Source organism: Nyctibius grandis, chromosome 6, assembly GCF_013368605.1.
Source record: "Nyctibius grandis isolate bNycGra1 chromosome 6, bNycGra1.pri, whole genome shotgun sequence".
Taxonomy (NCBI): Eukaryota; Metazoa; Chordata; class Aves; order Nyctibiiformes; family Nyctibiidae; genus Nyctibius; species Nyctibius grandis.
Genome location: NC_090663.1, coordinates 86675000 through 86695231, shown reverse-complemented (window position 1 = coordinate 86695231; position 20232 = coordinate 86675000). Strand labels below are relative to the sequence as shown.

General features: G+C 49.3%; 1 protein-coding gene across 8 annotated transcripts in view; it reads right to left on the bottom strand.

Moving 5' to 3' along the window:
- LOC137664745 (electrogenic sodium bicarbonate cotransporter 1) overlaps positions 1-18861 on the bottom strand; it is a 140068-nt gene extending 121207 nt beyond the window's left edge. For 6 of the 8 annotated variants that reach the window (XM_068403160.1, XM_068403164.1, XM_068403167.1 and 3 more), the window contains exon 1: positions 7167-7423. In XM_068403160.1, coding sequence (XP_068259261.1) covers positions 7167-7423 — 257 coding nt within the window. Of the gene's footprint in view, positions 1-7166; positions 7424-18449 lie in introns of those variants that run through there. The other 2 variants (XM_068403166.1, XM_068403165.1) reach the window with 2 other exon arrangements.
- Positions 18862-20232: the final 1371 nt, after the last annotated feature.

Sequence of the window (20232 nt, the reverse complement as noted above, 5' to 3'; positions counted from 1 at the left end):
ATAACGCAGAACGTGTCTTATTCATCGTTAGGAATTACAAAGGCAGAAACAGGCTCAAGAGAGATTTGTAGCAAAGTAATTACAGAAACTTGTAGAGTTCACAGAGATCTCTACGCACTCCCACATTTCTCCACTGCTGGAGGCTCAGAGGACACTCAGGTTACTTGCCCGGAGATATATTTTGAGCACGACGAGCTTAAGTTGGTTTTGCAATGCTTTTTAATAAATTAAGGTGTATACCTAATGTTCAGTGAACTGCACTGGCTCTGGGCTCTTCTAGGTTGATCTTTAATTCAAGTAATTATTTTAAAAGCTGGAGACATGATCTCCCTTTATTCAGGGTCTGGATTCTGACACTGCAAGATACAGTCAGGGTTTCCACAGAGTTGTTTTGCAGCGTGTTCCCTTTCAACAGAAATTATACATTGCATTTTTGGCCAAGGGGAGAGGTGGATGATCCAAACAAAACTTAAGAGAAATATGGAGGGTTTTCTTCTGCATCAATTCCTGCTGTTTCACTGTTCCATCCATAGGTCCAGAGCATCAATCCCGGGTTAAACTACAGCATGATCACAGAACCACAGAATCAACCAGGTTGGAAGAGCCCTCTGGGCTCATCGAGTCCAACCATTGCCCTGACACCACCATGGCAACTAGACCAGGACACTAAGTGCCATGTCCAGGCTTTTCTTAAACCCCTCCAGAGATGGTGACTCCACCACCTCCCTGGGCAGCCCCTTCCAATGGCTAATGACCCTTGCTGAGAAGAAATGCTTCCTAATGTCCAACCTGAACCTCCCCTGGAGAAGCTTGAGGCTGTGTCCTCAACCCGGGACCTCATACATGATGATCACAGTTACCTGCCCATGCCTTTAGTTTATACTGCAATAGGAATAAGCCAGAACCTGAGTAGTCAGACCGTGCTGGCTGTAGGTCAGTGCCCACAGTAGCCAGGGACGGGTGCCCGGGCTTGCCAACACCGTGAGGGAAGCAGGGGCCCAAGCCTACGCTCAAGCCCAGACCTGCTCACATTCTTTCCGTGCTAGCAGGCTCTCAGGCTCAGCTTCAGAGCGCTGCAATGGTGGGAAGTCCAAGGGCTACCACAAAGCCCAGCAGACCCAACTTTTCCTCCTTGCCGCTGGTCACCAGCAAGGTCCCACATACCAGCCAGAATCCTCCAATGCCACAGCAGGAGCCACAAGCCAGCCTCGGCAGGCACAGAGCCGGGGTGCTCCCTGGGCACACCGCAAGGCTCGGAGCCTGGGAAGCCCCGAGAGTCCTCCGTCACGCACCCGAGCGACACAAGTCACCAACCCAACTCCATCGGGTACTCAGCCCTTGTTTTGCATCCAAGGCTCAGCTAAACTTTCTTCAAACAGTTCTTACGTTTTCATCCATATAACACACCATCTAAAAGAGCACTCCATCTTTTTGAACAGATCTATTTGCAGTTTAAATGTTTCACCAAACTTCACCGTGGTTCTTTTTAGAGTTACACAAGCTATCTGCACCAAGCAGATCGACGCATTCATCAAAGGAGGCCTTTTCCAAATTCAAAACGTAGAAAAGGGACATACTCACCTCTACTGAGCTGAAACACTACTTTTGTCTGACATGGGAGAGCATTCTCAGGACTCCAACTTACAGAATCACAGAATCAATCAGGTTGGAAGAGCCCTCTGGGATCATTGAGTCCAACCATTGCCTTGACACCACCATGTCAACTAGACCAAGTTGGTGAAGGGTCTGGAGGGTCTGACCTACGAGGAACGGCTGAAGGAGCTGGGGGTGTTTAGCCTGGAGAAGAGGAGGCTCAGAGGTGACCTTAGTGCAGTCTCCAACTACCTGAAGGGAGGTTGTAGTGAAGTGGGAGTCGGCCTCTTCTCCCAGGCAACTAGCGCTAGGACAAGAGGACACAGCCTCAAGCTTCGCCAGGGGAGGTTCAGGTTGGACATTAGGAAGCATTTCTTCTCAGCAAGGGTCATTAGCCATTGGAAGGGGCTGCCCAGGGAGGTGGTGGAGTCACCATCTCTGGAGGGGTTTAAGAAAAGCCTGGACATGGCACTTAGTGCCATGGTCTAGTTGACATGGTGGTGTCAGGGCAATGGTTGGACTTGATGATCCCAGAGGGCTCTTCCAACCTGGTTGATTCTGTGATTCTGTGACTGAACACACCACCTCAGCAGCTGGACTAGATGATCACTGCAGGTCCCTTCCAATGGAAATATTCTATTCTAAATAAATAAATATTCTAGTCTACCACCTCTCTCTATACACCACCCTTCAAGTTCCTATCAAAGATGCATTGAAGACTTTGCACTGGTCTTCAACTGATTTCCAACCCCACCCCGTCAGCAGCTCACGGTTGCAATCAGGACTTTGTTCCCACACCCCTCCGGCCCCGTTCGATCCGCTCTCTCCAGGCGCTGTGCTATCTCACCGTGCCTTTCCCCTGCTCATACCAGCGGAGCCACTCACAGACAACTCCATCCAGCACAGCACTTCTGCACGGCCTTAAAGGTCAATCGGCTGGATTGCTTCAAGGCCAGAAGTCACCTGGGCTTAAGTGCTTTGTGGGATTAAGGCAACAGCCCCACAGAAATGAACCTCCCATGAGCAGAATCACAGAATCCCAGAATCAACCAGGTTGGAAGAGCCCTCTGGGATCATCGAGTCCAACCATTGCCCTGACACCACCATGGCAACTAGACCAGGGCAATAAGTGCCATGTCCAGGCTTTTCTGAAACCCCTCCAGAGATGGTGACTCCACCACCTCCCTGGGCAGCCCCTTCCAATGGCTAATGACCCTTGCTGAGAAGAAATACTTCCTAATGTCCAACCTGACCCTCCCCTGGCGAAGCCTGAGGCCATGTCCTTGGTTATTACAACCCCGAGCCTAACAGATCAGGAGATGCTGAGCAATTTATGTGGAACTACTCCCAGGGCACTACACGCTGTTCTGCTGTGCCATCAAGGCTGTGGAGCGAAGCTTCATGGGGACAGAAGAGAACAAAGTGCCCATCTATTTGATCATTGCAGTTATTGTTTCTGCCTAGGAAGACACCCAGGCTGGTCCACTGAACAGGGCTACTGTTTGCTGAATGCAGGAACTGTCAGACGTGGAAGTGATGTCAGACTATTCAAATTGAACAAGATTTTGGGTTAAATCCACTTCACCATCACCAAATGTGCCAACATGAGACCTAAGCACAACGTGCACATGAGAAACACACACTTTCATTCCATTCCAGCACAACAAAGCAGGTTCAACACCCTCAAATGCTACTTTTCCTTGAGCTACTGAGCAACTATTTCCCAACCTCATCCTAAACACAGAGTCTTCTCCTATTTAGCAACCTTGGAAGATCTTTACACTTACATATAAGGGTTGACGACGCGTCTGAAGTGTTAGAGTCACAGATGTGATAAAAACAGTTAACTCTGGTGACCTTCTGCTTAAGGTGTCAAGTTGAAATCAGAGACCCAGATCAGTAAATCTTCAAGAGATGAGTAAAATTAAGTAAAAACTTAAAAAAAAAATGAAGATGAAAATACTCTAATCTTCAAGTTGTGCATATCAGTGAAAAAGATGGGCAAGTTGTTTCTGCACCTGCTATAAAAAATAGGCAAACCATGAAAATTTTAATAAAGATCATTACTTGACATGCAAGACTTCAGTTGTCATCTTGGACTTAAGATTACACATCCACATAGTTGTCAAAAGAAATCCCCCTTCAGTGCTCTGCTAAACAGCACACACGGCTGGAATTCAGATATTAAAGTTCATCTGAGCTGCAAATTAAAAGGATTCCAACTTTGGCGATGTGAAATCACCTCTTCTGATTTTTATGGTGAGAAAATTGTTAAAAATAGGGTCATTTGTAACTTCCCTCAGGAGGATCAGTCCCACTCACACAGTATGGACCACAGCTGACTGTTGGACGCTCTGAGTCCTGCTCTCCTTGGAGAAGGTCTAGAGAGAAGATGGTAGAGATGTCCCTGAGAGCAAGCACTCCAGCACAGATTTCACCAAGTATTTTTAAACTCCTGTGGCTTCTTACGCCACGCACCGTTTCATCACCCAATTATGGGTGCCGTAATTGTCTTCAACTCCATCCAACAGCAGTAAAAAGCATCCCTGCCACAAACTGCACTCGATCCTGAGCAAACTCAGGAGAAACGAGACGCTACGGCAACTCCAAGCTCAAGGGCAAGGGGGCAGAAGCACTGCTTTAAACTGTTGTAGGACTTCACTGGAACCTTGATGATTTTATTGCTGTATTTTCATTTCAAGCCACACAGGGAAACACAGTTAAGAGAAAGACCTCTGCCTCCCCACTGCTATTTAGAGGGAGCTCAAAAGAGAAGCTGTTTTTCCACCAGAAGCAGCACAGTGACACAGACACACGCTCCTCCATCAATATTAACCGTGGATTTTCAGAGGACACTCCCTTTCGAGCCTTTACACATATTTGAAGCAGGAAGCAGCTAATCGCCTTCGAAAAGCTGATAGCAGTTATCAGAACCCTTTTAATTTGCTCAAAGCAAGAGGTCAAAATCTGAATCTAACGCACAAAGGAAGTATGTGAAAGGCAGGTCGCTGGAGCGTGACGAGGATGCTATCTCGCTACGGCAGCAAAGTCATTTTTACCATTGAGTGTGAACCAGTAAAAGCTATGCTATTTTTGTTAACAATGTAATAACATAAAATTTTTAAAATTACATTAAAAAAATAAAAATCAGAATGAGCAAACCCACACTAACAGACTGGCACGTAGGCACACAGGAGCATCCCTTTCTGTACCCACAGGAATGACCATTTTCACACATCCACCTTCCTGGAGCAGCTGTGTCATCCAGTACAGAACCACAGAATTAACCAGGTTGGAAGAGCCCTCTGGGATCATCAAGTCCAACCATTGCCCTGACACCACCATGGCAACTAGACCAGGGCACTAAGTGCCATGTCCAGGCTTTTCTTAAACCCCTCCAGAGATGGTGACTCCACCATCCACGTCTTTGCTCCATCAAGGCAACCCCTTCCCCTTGCAACTGCTTCTCTGACTCTGCCCAATAACTGCTGCCTGAAAATAGCCGCATGCAGACTTCACAGCAGAAAAATAAACACAGGTTTTCTCTTTATCCTCTTGCACAGCAATCTGCATTCTAAACCTTGCCCAAAACACCTTCCAGCTTGTTATTTGTAACACACCTTCAAGGTGGCAGCGCAGCTAAAAATCCTCCAGCCTGAAACACAAACGGCTTCTCCACCGTTGCTGGAAGAAGGCTCGTGTCCGTGAGCAAGGTGCCCTCTCTGATCAGCAGGTAGATCAGAAAACCAAAGGAGTTATGGATTTTCCCCTTCTCACCGGGGTGTTTTTCTTCAAACTGCACTTTGTGCACAAATTCAACCTCTTCTTATCAAGGTAAGACATCAGTAACCGAAGCACTTGCCCTACACCCACCATAGGGCTGTGAAAGCGCATTGTGAAAGCTCCTCTACACAACTCCTAAAAACCTGCTGTGAGGAACACCAACACACCACACCACTACGGGAGGGTGTTGTCTGACTGCAGACGAGTTTTGAGATTTAAAATCATAACATGGAAGTTTAAAGGAACAATCCTCACAGCTATGAGGCACAGAAGGACCCGCCAGACCTTGCTGGGAGCTGAACTGGATGTGTACAGGGTGGTAACTGGCTAGGAATGAACACTGAACAAAAGAAAAAAGCCAATCCACATTCCCTTCTCACCCCGCTTTCAACTCTGGGCAGCAGCAAGACACCACACTGCCAGTTCCTCCTAGGCTACCGGTCATTCCTCCACAGTTGCCAGCCCCTTGAAATGTTGGAAATGAAGCTCAAGAGTAGCCTCTTCCTCGAACTCCAGCCGCTGTTTTACAACCGTGAAGTTTACACTCGGCAGAAGCAAAGGGGAAGTTCCAAGTAAAAAAGTTCCGTAATATTTTTTTTAACCTCAAAGTCTGGGTTTCCTTCACATCCACACCTAACGATGGGGGGCAACCAGAGAAAAGGCACCTCTGCAGAAGGGACTAACGCTTGGGACAAAATAAAGGATCATGAAACAGTTGCTGGGGTTTGGGAGACTTAAATGTTGGTGGTTTTTTTGGGTGAGTGTTTTTTTGCACCTTACTCTTAATGCCCAAACAATTTTCATTAGATTATCAACCAACATAAGGACCAGGCGTATTCCTACAGACTATCACATCAGCAATTAATAAGTTGCAAATTCTATTCCCACGCACAACATGCAACTCTGCACATTTTGTTAAATCCAGCTAGCCAAATTTCTTCCTTTTTTTTTTTTCATTTTAATGGAAAATATGTACATTTCAGGAATGACCAGAACAATAAAGGCACTCAGCAGCCAGCAGCCTAAGCACAAGGTCGTGTTTAGATGCACAGCACACTGCACCTCGCTGAAACAAAAGGAAGCAAACAGCTAGAGTACGTGGAGCAGCTCTCCGAGGAGCTGTTACTGGCAGGAGCAGTCCTCCGAGGAGCTGTTACTGGCAGGATCTGCCCCAGGGCCCAACCTTGCTGCTCTTCACGCACCTCGCTTCACTTACAGGCACAGCTTTAAGTACACCAGCTCCATCTGAATGCAAATACTAAAAGGATGCACTACTAACGAAGGGAAAATCCATTAATAATTAACATTGGCGTAAAAAAACACAACCCCAAAGGTATGGGAACAAAAGGATGGTTACGTTCTCATTTCCCTGCCTGCTCTCGAGCAGAGCAGCTCTGGAGCGCAGAGCTCAGCAGGAAGATCAAACCAGGGAAAAAGAGCAGCAAGGAGCTGGTCTCAGCTGGGAAAATGTCCCCAAGCGGCCACGTACCAGGTGAAACACAAAAAACTTCAGAAGAAATAGGATTTCCTTGAACGAGCCGCTGCTGACAAGTTACTAAAGCGAAGATAAAGCCATAAAACAAGTTTTCAACCACCACAGAACATTTTTCAAGCCACCACCAACTAAGGAGCGCCAGAGGAGGGCACCTACAGAGACAAACCGTGTAGGGAAGAACCCAAGGGGTGAGGGATCTCGCTGGCCCCACGCTCCCCCCGGGCAGCCCGGCCGTGCGCGATGCTCCCACCGCCCGGGCAGGTGCGCGGGGTCCCCCCGCCCCGGTCCCGCTCACCTCCGGGGCTCGGTTTTGCGGCGTTCCTCCAGCTCGGCGGCGGTGCGGGGCTGCGGGGCAGCCGGTGGGGCTGAGCACAGCGGCGGCGGCGGGGCGGCTTCAGCGGGCGGTGCGGGGCATGGCACGTGGCCCCCGGTAGACGTGGCCCCCCGGTAGACCCGGCCGCCTACCCGTCTACCCGCGGGCGGCTCGGGGAGGCCGGAGCGGAGCGGCCGCGGCGGAGCGGTTGTGCTGGCGGCGCTCGGGCCGGCCCGCATTTAAAGCCGCCCGCAGGCTCGGCCGTCCCCTCGCCCGCTCCCATGCCGGCCCGGCCCAGCCCCCGCTCCCCTCCCCGGCCGCTCGGCCGCCGGCGTCACGGGGCCCCGGGGCGGGGAGGCCGGAGGAGGAGTCTGCGGGGCCGGGGCTCGGCCGCTGTCCCCGCCCCGAGCCCCGCCGGGGCAGGTGCTCGGCGGCCGGGCGGCGGAGGGGGGAGCCGGCCCCCGCCACCCCGGGCCGGGACGCTCCTCCGCAGCCGCCTCTCTTGCTCCGTCCTTCTTTTTACAGCCCCCGCCTGGGAACGCTCCTGCCCCCGCCACCCTCGTCCTCAGCCCCGGAGAGGGCAAGGGCCGCGCAGCCCAGGGGGCTTGGGGCTGGGGTGGCACCTCGGGGACACACAACCCGGGTGGCATCGTGCCCAAAAGCACATAGTACAGAGGGAGAAAACCTCATTTGGGCAGTTCGTTATAATTTTGCAAGGAAATAATATCGTACATAGTGCTCCTCAGCTTGCAGCATGGCCAAGCTCACCTACCACCAACCAGTCCGTCCATACACAGTCTTAGTTCCCCCCCTCTCTGCTAATTGCCCTTCAAAAAGTTCCTTCCAAACTGGAGGTGGAAGAAAGCCCTAATCCCCAATCGTGTTCAGGAAGCTGCAGCTCTTGTGCTCAGCTTCACCTCCCAAACCAACGTGATAAGATCCATAAAATATTTTTGAGCAACAGGGCTCTGCAAACGGCTCCCGAGTAACGTGGCACAACAACAATCCACCAGCGGGCAGGACATGGATGCTCAGGGGAACAAAGGAGACTCGGGTCGCTCTGGAGAGGAAAAACTCCACTTCTTCAGTGAGGTTTATGGTTACCACGCAGCAACTGCCTCTTTGGCTCCGCTTTTGTCACCCGTTCTTGTTAAGCCGCTGTCCCCTTACCCCCTTTTTAATGTTTTCCTGGAAGATCATTAATTGGTCAGGACTTAAGCTCCCTTTAATAAATCAAGTCCCTTAACTCCCATACCAATTCCATTTCCTCACAATTCACTGGAACTTAAAACACTGTCATCTCAAACCTATGCAATTTAATTTTCTGGCTAAAAAGTGTTTTGACATTAGGCTGCATGATTTTAAATCAGTCTTTAAATATACCATCGCTACATTTAATGATCTAAAACACCTACCAAAACCATTTCCAGGAGTGCTTACATCAAGAGCCAAGGCAGTTATCTCAGCCAAGTTTGACAATGAGTACACCCTACGTAGAGAAACACCCAAGGAAAATGACCTACTAATTCTGTCATTGTGATTGACACAATAAAACCCCATCAGCCAGAGCCGACTGCTCCGACATACTGTACATATGGACCTAAGCCTGTGGAGTGAGTCCAGAGGAGGGCGACCAAGCTGGTGAACGGTCTGGAGGTTCTGACCTCTGAGGAACACCTGAGGGAGCTGGGGGTGTTTAGCCTGGAGAAGAGGAGGCTCAGAGGTGACCTTAGTGCAGTCTACAACTACCTGAAGGGAGGTTGTAGTGAAGTGGGAGTCGGCCTCTTCTCCCAGGCAACCAGCGCTAGGACAAGAGGACACAGCCTCAAGCTTGGCCAGGGGAGGTTCAGGTTGGACATTAGGAAGCATTTCTTCTCAGCAAGGGTCATTAGCCATTGGAAGGGGCTGCCCAGGGAGGTGGTGGAGTCACCATCTCTGGAGGGGTTTAAGAAAAGCCTGGATATGGCACATAGTGTCATGGTCTAGTTGACATGGTGGTGTCGGGGCAACGGTTGGACTCGATGATCCCAGAGGGCTCTTCCAACCTCATTGATTCTGGGATTCTGTAATGAGCTGCATACCTGAATCTTTTTAAAACAAAACAAAAAACCCCCGAAATCTCGAGGTCCTTAGGAATAGCCATGATCAAGGATTGAGTCCTGAAAATGTGTGATTGATTTGGTTGATGTCAAGAGGATTACTTGCATGCCCAAGTGTGCTCAGGGCTGAGCCTGCTTTTGTACACGATGACTTGGCACTGCCCGTTTGTCAACAAAGGAAAAGATACAGAAAGCCTCTTCGACAAGTACAGCTCTGGTCTCTCTGCACCTACTTCTTTCTATTGAAAGAGTTTTATCCTCTGAAACCTCCTGGCTTAGACTGAATTACTCCTGACTTAATCCAACGCAAATATTTTATCACTTGGCAGTCTGCACAAACCCCTGGAAATGCAGGGGCTGCCAGTTCCCATCTCGTTCAGCATCGTCTCCGCCTGACAGCGCTGTGGTCAGCACGAGCGGCTTCCGAGGACTCACCCAGAAAGGCTGCGAGATGTATTTATGGAATAACCTGCCCATGGGGCAAGTTTTACCCTCCCAATTCCACTGAGCGTGTGGGTTTCTGTATTCTCTAATCTTTGCCATCATAGCTTGGGCTGTTGTCATTATCACAGAATCACAGAACCAACCAGGTTGGAAGAGCCCTCTGGGCTCATAGAGTCCAACCATTGCCCTGACACCACCATGTCAACTAGACCAGGGCACTAAGTGCCATGTCCAGGCTTTTTTAAACTCCTCCAGAGATGGTGACTCCACCACCTCCCTGGGCAGCCCAGGGAGTTCTAGCTGTTGAACTCAACGGAACAAATTCCTGCACTACATTCCTTAGCATTACAGCTGAATGAGTCCAATAGCATTGATTTCTGAGGGCAACCACAGAAAACAAGTGTGTAGCTCTCATATTTGCATTCCCCACTTGTGTTCAAGTCACCAAGAATCAGGACTTGTCCTGATTTCCATGCACTTCCCAGGACATCTAGACAGAACTCAACATCTTGGCAAGCATTACGCCATAGCTGGTTATTCAAGGTCTCCTGTAGTAAACCTATTGGCTTTCAAAGTTGATTAGCAGGTCCTGCATTTCCTCATAGTCCTGCCTCAATTAGCTGTGAAAACAACATTCAATGAGGAGCTGACTTCTCAGACTCCCTAAGAGGCCAAATTCAGCCCCGACAGTGCTCGCTGTGACACCACACGCAGCGCCCAAAGGAGCAAATGGCCAAATCCCCGCTGACTCCCCCCACACCAGCTCACACTTTCATCTTCTGAAGGAGGCAGGAACAGGAGACGCTGAAAAACATTCAGCTGAGGTAAGACAGAAGCAAATGCTGGAGGCTGAAGGGTTTTTTGCAATGTGTGCTTGATGTGCTTATCATCAATAATACATCACAGCTGCTTGAGAGCCATCCTGGAGCGCTTTGATAGCCACATAGGCCACGAGAGTCTCTGCATTCACATCAAAAGGAGGAGCGCACTATGGGGTCAATTGCTTCTGGTACCTTCCAACACTCCCAATAACTTCTGATCACTTTTTCAGTAGATCTCCAGCTAAGGTTGGAAGGTTACACGCTTGGAGATCAGAATATACGAAGATCAGCGTTGTTTTCTACTTGACTGGGAAGCAACTCAACTTTGTGCTTCGCACAGTTCTGTAAGAAGACCTGCCAGTCTCCTACCAACTACTGCTTCCAGGATTGTATTTTCTAAAATGCTCCTATTTCCTTGTGAAAACACCCCTTATCTTTCCAGCAAGGGCAACTCCTCCGCACACGGAACCGAGCAGTGGAGGAAGCCAACTGGTTTCCTACGCCTCAAGTTGTGTCCTGCTCCGTGCTGGAGGGTGCAAAGCCAAACCAGTGGTTGGTCACAGAGCCAAAAACACAGGGCTTTGTTAAAATAAAGTGGTTTTGTTTATACACCCACAAAAACCACCCGAGCACAGGATGCTAAAACACACGCTTCCGCCACCTACAACTGTTGGGATAGTGAAACAACAAATCCTCACCCCTCTAGAAGGGGGAAGGAGGAGAGGGCTGAAGAACGGAGCAGCCCAGCCCACTCCGAGCGAGTCCGTGCAGAAGGCGGGTCAGAAGGGACACAGATTTCTCAGGACAGGAGAGACATCACAGGGCTAAAGCCACCCCCCCTTAGCACAAGGCTGATTGTACCTACATGACAAGGGGGTACAGAACTGGAAGCCCTCCTCTGCTGTGTGATAGATTGGGGTGGGCTGCTCAGGTGAGGGCAGTATTTATGGCAGGAGGATTTTTATTCTTTTCCCAGTTTCTCCCCCAGCTGTCATTTAGAGGAGTTAGTTTCTCTTCCTCATTCCTCAGCTATTGGCATCCTGGGCTAAAAAAAAATCCAAGCTCTGAGACCCAGGCCAACATGCCCTCCAGTCCTTTTGCAGGGCACCTGTGCTGTAGTCCAGAGTGGTTCTTCAGAGCACCAAATCCTTACAAAGTATTAAACATCGTTGTTATCAAAATCCTTCTCACTGGGCACCAGCTTAGGAAAGCTTCTAATATTTTATCGCTGACTGGAAGGACGTGGAGAAATCTCACTCGCTCAGCTTAAGGCCACCAACATGAGTAGCACAGACAAAACTTTCAACTCATTGTCACACCTCAGCAGCCCTGATTCTGAAACAGAACTTTCCTTCCAACGCAACTGTTAACAAGAGAGAGGATAGCTCCAGGCTTAGCGAAGGGCTTCAAATCTAACAGCTTTTCAGATGTTCTTCAAAAGCTGCTCTACATCAAGACGAAATGTCCCGCAGACACCTCCGCAGGGGTCTGCAGATGCCAAATGGCAGCAGCAGGAGATCCGAAATACAGTAAAAAGCCTCCTCCTGGTGAGATCCCTCCTGCTGGGGACGCTCTCTTCACAAGGCGAGCGCATCCAGAACTACGCCACGGGATGTGAAGGGCCGTGCTTGGGGCTGAATCCCACGGAACAGAACAAAACTTCTGTGAGGGTATAAGCCACAAACTGAATATTTATAGAGAATGCTTTTGATAAACACATTTGGCACCTCAACAACCACGAAGGCAAGATATCAGTGGCTCCCTCTCATTCTAAAGGCAGCATCAGTAACACAGGTGCTGTACTGATAAATGACCAACTTCTCTACCCAATCCAACCATGTATATACCTGAGCATCTTGCACAGAATCAATGAGGTTGGAAGAGCCCTCTGGGATCATCGAGTCCAACCATTGCCCTGACACCACCATGGCAACTAGACCAGGGCACTAAGTGCCATGTCCAGGCTTTTCTGAAACCCCTCCAGAGATGGTGACTCCACCACCTCCCTGGGCAGCCCCTTCCAATGGCTAATGACCCTTGCTGAGAAGAAATGCTTCCTAATGGCCAACCTGAACCTCCCCTGGCCAAGCTTGAGGCTGTGTCCTCTTGTCCTATCGCTGGTTGCCTGGGAGAAGAGGCCAACTCCCACTTCACTACAACCTCCCTTCAGGTAGTTGTAGACTGCATCATCTTTCTCAGGTGATGTCTTGTGATAGATATTTGAAAAAAGCTCTAAAACTATCACAACAGGGGGCTGCAGAGTAGAGTCCATGGAGATCTCTATTGCTTAGCTCCAGACAATTAATCATTAATTGATTTCCAGTCCTGTTTGGGTTATTGTTCTTGGAACATTGCTTTTCCCTTACTTAGCCAAATTAAACAACAGATAGTCATCGAAATGTTGCTTCTTCTCAGTTCATCTCAGCTCTTTGCCTTTAACCATTTTCCTACTGTAATAACACAGACTCTTTATTCCCAGTGAACAACAGCATCTCCATTGATAAGCTTTAAAGCGTCGCCTGTTTTCCCCCCCTGGGGCTGGGTGCCCTCTTTTGATACAGATTAAAAGGCTACACAGGAGCAAATGGTACTTGCAATAAAGCTCGAGTAACTCCATCATATTTACCCTTCCATTATTTCACTGCTAAACTCCACGTCATTTTTATGCAGGACAATTTATGTACCAAATGCTGGTTTGGTGTGTTGTTTGATTTTTTTTTTTCCCCTTGGGAAGGGCTTCAGCGTGTTATCCCATTGCCTCTTCTGGCTCATCAGAAAAGTTTTTCTTTTCAAATAATTAAACAGCAGCATTATCATTCACTACTTTGGCTTTTCACATCTCTTGCTCTTTCTCTACTCTTTTATATAAACATATCCTAACACACAGCATTTAAAACCCAACACTGGCAGGTCATACTCAGCCACAAATTTGTGCTCTATAAATAAAGCTGTGAGGACATCACGATTTTTCAATGATTTGTTTGGTAATTCCAACAGAAACAGAGTGGTTTATAGCAAACACCAATTCCCCAGGAGCACATGGAACTCCAAAAGGTCTTTGCCACTTTAGGACAGTCTGAAGAGCAAAGTGTTCTAGGAAAATAAAAAAAAAAGCAGAGTGAAAGTGGATAAATGTGTTGTCCAAGCCAAAACAAGGCCAAGGGGAAGAAAAAAAACCAAAAGAAACCCCACGTAAAATGCTTTTGCTCTTTTTCACTCAGATTATGCAGAGTCACAACAGAACCAAACACAAGTGTTACCAGCAAAGGGTTTGCCCTGTCCCTCCTGGGCAAGCAAAGGCCACCCAGCAGCCGTGACACCTTCGCTGCTGTCACAGCGTTCCTACGAGAAGGTTCTAGTGCTAGGGCACTGGTTTTGGGGGGGGAAGATCCTGCCAAAACCCACCACCACCAGCTGCCCTCTCTCATGGCAACGTCTCGTGAGGGAGCCACGCTGCTGTTGGAGCCCTTGGCTGCCACGTGCCAAGAGAGAGATGAAATATGCATTTGGCCTCAGCTTCTCCAGGCTTCCAGTAAGCAAAATAAATCCAAGGCCTATCAGCTTAAGACTAATATAAATTAAGGCACTGTACGTAGTAAAAATGTGCAGAAACAATATCTTCTGCCTTAAAAACTAATAAACTCGGGCTTCACCTCAACATTTATGTAGCAACAGGAGACGACTGTCTTGAGACAACATTCTGTGTGCTTGACAGGACTTGGGGCACAATGGAGTACTGATGATAGGAAGGGACAGCATGTTCTGGTGGAGCATCTTAAGAAAACAGCCGTGCTGTCGAAGGGCAAGCTTTCATTGTGTGCTTACACAACATCAGAATTAAATATTGCCTTTGGAGAATCTCACCTATCATTTTGTTAACACAAACATACGAGGAACATCTCCATCTCTCAGAGCCTTGAACTTTTCGCCTGCATTTTCCCCCAGTCCCATCTCAAAGCTCCCATCCTTCCCCACCAAGGGAGAGGACATCCTCAAGGCACCTACCAGCTCTTCCTTGCAGACTAGAGCATTTTCTTACAAAGCTTTTCTCTGCAGCAGAGAAGCAAAGAGTTGCTTTCCAGGGCGTGATTTTGTCTTCATCTTCAGCCTTGGTTTTGGTGGGGAAAATGCAGCCTCAGGCACTAACATGTCCAAGCACCGGTGGTATTCCCAGGTCTATTGTGCAACTCCTCCAGGTACCACCTATGCCCCAGAAGCAGCATTAGCTCAACCCTTTTTCCCCCTGAAATGTATTAACACTTAACATATATTACGGTGAAATCCCAGAAGGGCGACGGTCCCAACGTGGTCTGAAGTGTACAAATGCAGGAACAAACTCTCCACCTGGAGCATCTGCTTCTGGGACACCCTCCCTGACACAACCCAAGGGACAAAGCAGCTCACAGACAGCCCGGTGCCAGCTAAAGCTGGGGTAAAACACACGCACAAGTGAGAGCAAAGACACCACCTGAAGGGAGGTTGTAGCACAGTGGGAGTCGGCCTCTTCTCCTGGGCAACCAGCGATAGGACAAGAGGACACAGCCTCAAGCTTCGCCAGGGGAGGTTCAGGTTGGACATTAGGAAGCATTTCTTCTCAGCAAGGGTCATTAGCCATTGGAAGGGGCTGCCCAGGGAGGTGGTGGAGTCACCATCTCTGGAGGGGTTTAAGAAAAGCCTGGACATGGCACTTAGTAACACGGTCTAGTTGCCATGGTGGTGTCAGGGCAATGGTTGGACTCGATGAGCCCAGAGGGCTCTTCCAACCTGGTTGATTCTGTGAACACCAAGCTGGGAGCTGATGGCTGGGTTCAACCAGGAAGGAGGGGAAATAGCACTTGTGTGCAAAGGGGGCCCAAAACACACACCAAGAAATTTCTAACCTCTCCACAGCTGCATCCCTCAATGAGTATTTTACAACTCCCTGCCCAAAAGGAACAGGGACAGTCACCTGGGATGGGCCAGGGCAGCCTCCTGATCCAGGATGGCCTCAGAGGCAGCGAGGACACTGATGCAGCAGAAGTCAGAGGCAACTGTATTCCCACCCCTCAGCACAACATCTTCTGGTCCTTCCTTTCTACTTCTCTGCCTATCTTATTTTGTGAGGGTAAATTCCACCTTCCTTCTCACATCAAGACTTCTTACCGAGTTGACGGGGAGATTCCAAAGGATATTAATTGTCGTTTGAAATCACTTCAAAGGACCTTTCTCCCCTCTTGTATTAATAGCTGGAATGAGGAAATTGGTGTGGGTTTCATACTCACATCTGCTCCCCAAGTCTTTGCGTGTTTCAAAAACCCATCTTAAACCCGGCCTGTTTCTATTAAAAGGCTCCTGCTCCACACCAGGGCTCACACCCATTCCTTTCCGCTTCCACACGTATCTCCAGCCCCGCGTTCCAACTGGCAGCCAGAGGTGCCAGAAATAACCACAAGAAAGGCTGCCATGAGATCTCCAGCCAAGTTTTGAAAATCCAGGCACCTTACACAAGCATCTATGCTTAGAGTACTTCATCTGAAGTCAACCTGAACTCGGTCTTAGAAGGTTTGCATATCACAGATTAAACAACAAAAAAAAGTAAATTAAATTACTTTTTTTCCCATAAATATGTGCAGGGTAACAGTTGTTTTACAAGCCTGTTAGTGCATACTGCTAACAGCCTGCTCATGTTCCTGCCCCACTGGTTACTAGCTAATGGCTGGTTTTCATTCTTATGTGGTTCCCCCCCCGCCCCTCCTTCAAAGTCTACGCTACAGTGAATCTGGAAACTGGGTCAAAATGCAATTGCTACATTCCCATGCTTCGGGGTGGGGAAAGACAATAAAAGGAGGAAGAATGGTAAGAAGAAACGCCGTTGGCCGCGAGCCAGCGTCACGCTTCCCGCACGCTCACCTGTGCTGCAGCCCCGAGCGCTCCCACAGCCGGTCGTTTCCCAGCAAGGGCGTGCTTTGTCCTCACGCAGGGTTTTCTGGCCAGACCCCAGCCACCCTCGTGCCTCTGCTGGATGGGGGGAGCGGGCACAAGGTGCAGCTGGTGACAGGGGAGGACCCAGGGCAAGGATTTTCTCAGCGAGCAGCAGTCGCTGCCCTGCGACTCTCGGTCTCATGGGGGAAGCTGTAGCAGCAGCTCAGATCTCCAGAGCTCTCCACCCATCTTTTCCTGTGGCATAAGTGATATATCCCCATGCTTTGACCTTAGTGCAGTCTACAACTACCTGAAGGGAGGTTGTAGTGCAGTGGGAGTCGGCCTCTTCTCCCAGGCAATCAGCGATAGGACAAGAGGACACAGCCTCAAGCTTGGCCAGGGGAGGTTCAGGTTGGACATTAGGAAGCATTTCTTCTCAGCAAGGGTCATTAGCCATTGGAAGGGGCTGCCCAGGGAGGTGGTGGAGTCACCATCTCTGGAGGGGTTTAAGAAAAGCCTGGACATGGCACTTAGTGCCCTGGTCTAGTTGACATGGTTGTGTCAGGGCAATGGTTGGACTCGATGATCCCAGAGGGCTCTTCCAACCTGGTTGATTCTGTGATTCAGTTTCCCCACTCCCCTGAGAAGCCTTCAGTGGTCCCAAACAGCTCGTGAGCCTTCCTGAATGGAGAACTAACCATCAGCTGCTCCCTACCTGACCTCGCTCCTCACCCACTTGCATCCTGCAAAGTCACCTTCTGGTACCAGCAAATTACATCACTCCTGCAGATATACCAACGGACTCCCTGCATTTGTCCTGTCCCCTGTAGCTTTGCACAAACCAACTATTAATTTACTTATGACCAGAAATCCGCTTTACTAGAGGCATCTGCTTTTGGTGTCATCCTCTACTACTTCAAACCTCAACTCTGCTTTCAGGCGTGAACGTTTTCCAGAGGAGAAGGAAAACATTTGCTGTGTGTTTAGACATGCCCGTGTTATTGTCACACTTACACCACCATCCATCACACCTTATCAAATTGCACATCTTCAGCACGCAGATGGTTTGCGACGACACGTTTAGGAGGCTTTCAAATATGGCAAAGGGAATGACTCAAAGACTTATTTATCCCACATCTTCCTAACTAGGTCTCTCTGATAAACACAGAGCCCATTATACGTGTCCCCTGCCTTCCTCTGTCTCTCATTGTTTCTCATACCCGCAGTTATCACAAACCAATTCCCTTTGCTGCTTTGTTTTCCACCATTCTCAGGACGCCGGTTCCAACTCCGCAGCATTTGCTGGCTCTGCTCCCAATTAATAATTGCAGGTTAGAGTTGGGGAGTTACGGCTGCAGATTAAGGCCTAGAAACGTTCAGCAGTTTCCCAGAGATACACACAGACACACAATCTTCCTTCTCCTAACACCTAACACGGTTTATCTCGCTATCACAGCGTTCCAGGGAGATGTTATGCCAATTATCTTAACGATTTAAACAGATCAGAAAGTTGGCTCAGCGAGAGCACGTGCCACTGACAACAAACCACAAGCCTGATGTTATCCAAGAAGTGACTGTAATATGCTAGCACAGGCTAGACAGGTCATCCACAGGAGAAAAAAAGATGAATTTTCACAAAATCACTCTGTAATCACCCATGTAGCACCAAGGAAGCAAGCAATAACACGAGGCAAAGAGGGCAGGTTGCCACCAGACGTTTGTATCCTTCAGAAGGTGTTGCAGGACTGCACACCCACTTGACAGCACCGGAGAGCTTGCTCTCAGAGGACTCTCCAGCTCCTAAAGCTGTCTAGAAAGCTCTCCTGTGTTACAACAACAGACCTTGCACCTGAGAAGGGTCTTACACCACCCATGTCCTGTACCAACAGGGAAAACTCTGAAATACCAACACAGAGGGAGAAGGAAGCGGTAGGATTGCAGACTGGAAGTCACTGCATCCCCCCCGGATTCTGCCTCTCGGTGTCCACCCCCAGACCTACCTCCAGTCCGTCCACACATCCAGCTGTTCCATGGGCTTCCTTCAGCAGGAGGAGAGACAGTGCCTCGCAGCAGCTCACCTTCCACATCCGCTCCAGCTCAGAGAGAGAGGCAGAGCCCTGCAAACATTGTCCAGGCTTGGAGGAGCACTTCTTCACTTCAGCTCTGTTATGACATTTACTATGGCCCCCTTCTTCCCTCCCCTCTGCCCTCCCAGTGAAAGGGATCAAAATAGTTCCCCCCTGTGACATTTTGCTTCGTTTGACCAATCGACTGTGGGGACGGCTCCGCTAAAGCCACTGGAGGCCAAGCAAGAGCAATGCCGGCCACCATGAGGGTGAGCAAAAAGCAGGGGCTACGCTGAGAAAACCGAACCTTTCTGCTGCCGGGGAGGAGGGCGTGGGGTCCAGAACGAGTAGGAATAGCCCACTGTGACAGTTTGCTTCGCGTGTGTCGTAGGTGTAAGCCGAGCCCTTCACCCGGTGACACTGTAACTAATACGTGTCAGCTATCTGTCCGTGGTCCAACCTGCCCATCTTGGGGCTGCCTGGAGCTACTCTGGCCTTCGCTCCTGCCTCCCAGAAGCTTTCTGCAAGCACCTGACCCCTCAACCCCACTCACCTCATTTAATCCCTTCCCTCCTCTATTTCTCCTGGAAATACAGTCCCTCAACAAGCCACCCACGCTTATTTATCTAAGCCCTTGCCCACACTCCTGCCCTGGGACCCCACCACCTCGCAGCAGCGTGCACACGTATGTATGAGGACGCAAAACACAACCATGGTCAGCTTCAGGCTACCAAGAAGCAAAAGCAACAATGAATTTTGCTGTGCTGAGAAGGGAAAGCCACGGCCAGCTCCTGCTGAAGACCAGACCACACCTGGCCACCAGAAAAGAAAGAAGGGAATGAAGCGGAGCTGGGATGAGGAGCCAGGAGAGTTGAGATTGCTAGTCACCTTGCTGAAGGAGGAGGAAGTGCCTTGGAGGTCAGCAACGGCCTTCCCACCCACCTGCCCTATCCCTCGGTGGTAGCCAGGGATACCTCCATCCTCAGGGTGTTAGCCCACAGAATCCCAGTATCAGCCAGGTTGGAAGAGCCCTCTGGAATCATCCGAGTCCAACCGTTGCCCTGGCACCACCATGGCAACTAGACCAGGGCACTAAGTGCCATGGCCAGGCTTTTCTTAACCACCTCCAGAGATGGTGACTCCACCACCTCCCTGGACAGCCCCTTCCAATGGCTAATGAACACAGAGGGAACCAAGCCAGCTTCAGCCCCACTCCAGCACCTTACCCATTTTCCTCATCCCAACATACCTCCAGGCAACGGAAACTCATTATTAGCCTCCAATTAAGCCTCAGAAGAGATTTTCCTTCCATACTTCACCCTTCACAACCCTTTTTCTTGCTACCTTTTTGCTACGGCTTTTGGAAAACAGGGGAAACAAGTTTTAAAGCTTTTTAAACCATTTTTGATTTAAAGAATGGTAACAAGTGATAGAAATAACATTCAGACCAGCAACATTCACTGTGCAGTGCAGAAAATTCTGCCTGTTTATGCCCCCGAAAGTTAACCATGGATAGTTTCTACAGGAAAAGAAAATCTCAACAGGTCTGAACGCTGTGAGAGAAGGTCTTTTATTTACTAAGCACGAGCTCACCCCACCAAGATTTTCAGCATTTTATGGGACATTTATGACTGACTAGACATCACCTACTCTGCCACAGCCAGCTCCGTTACCACATGCTCTAATATATTCTGGTTTACGAAACAGAAACACGGTT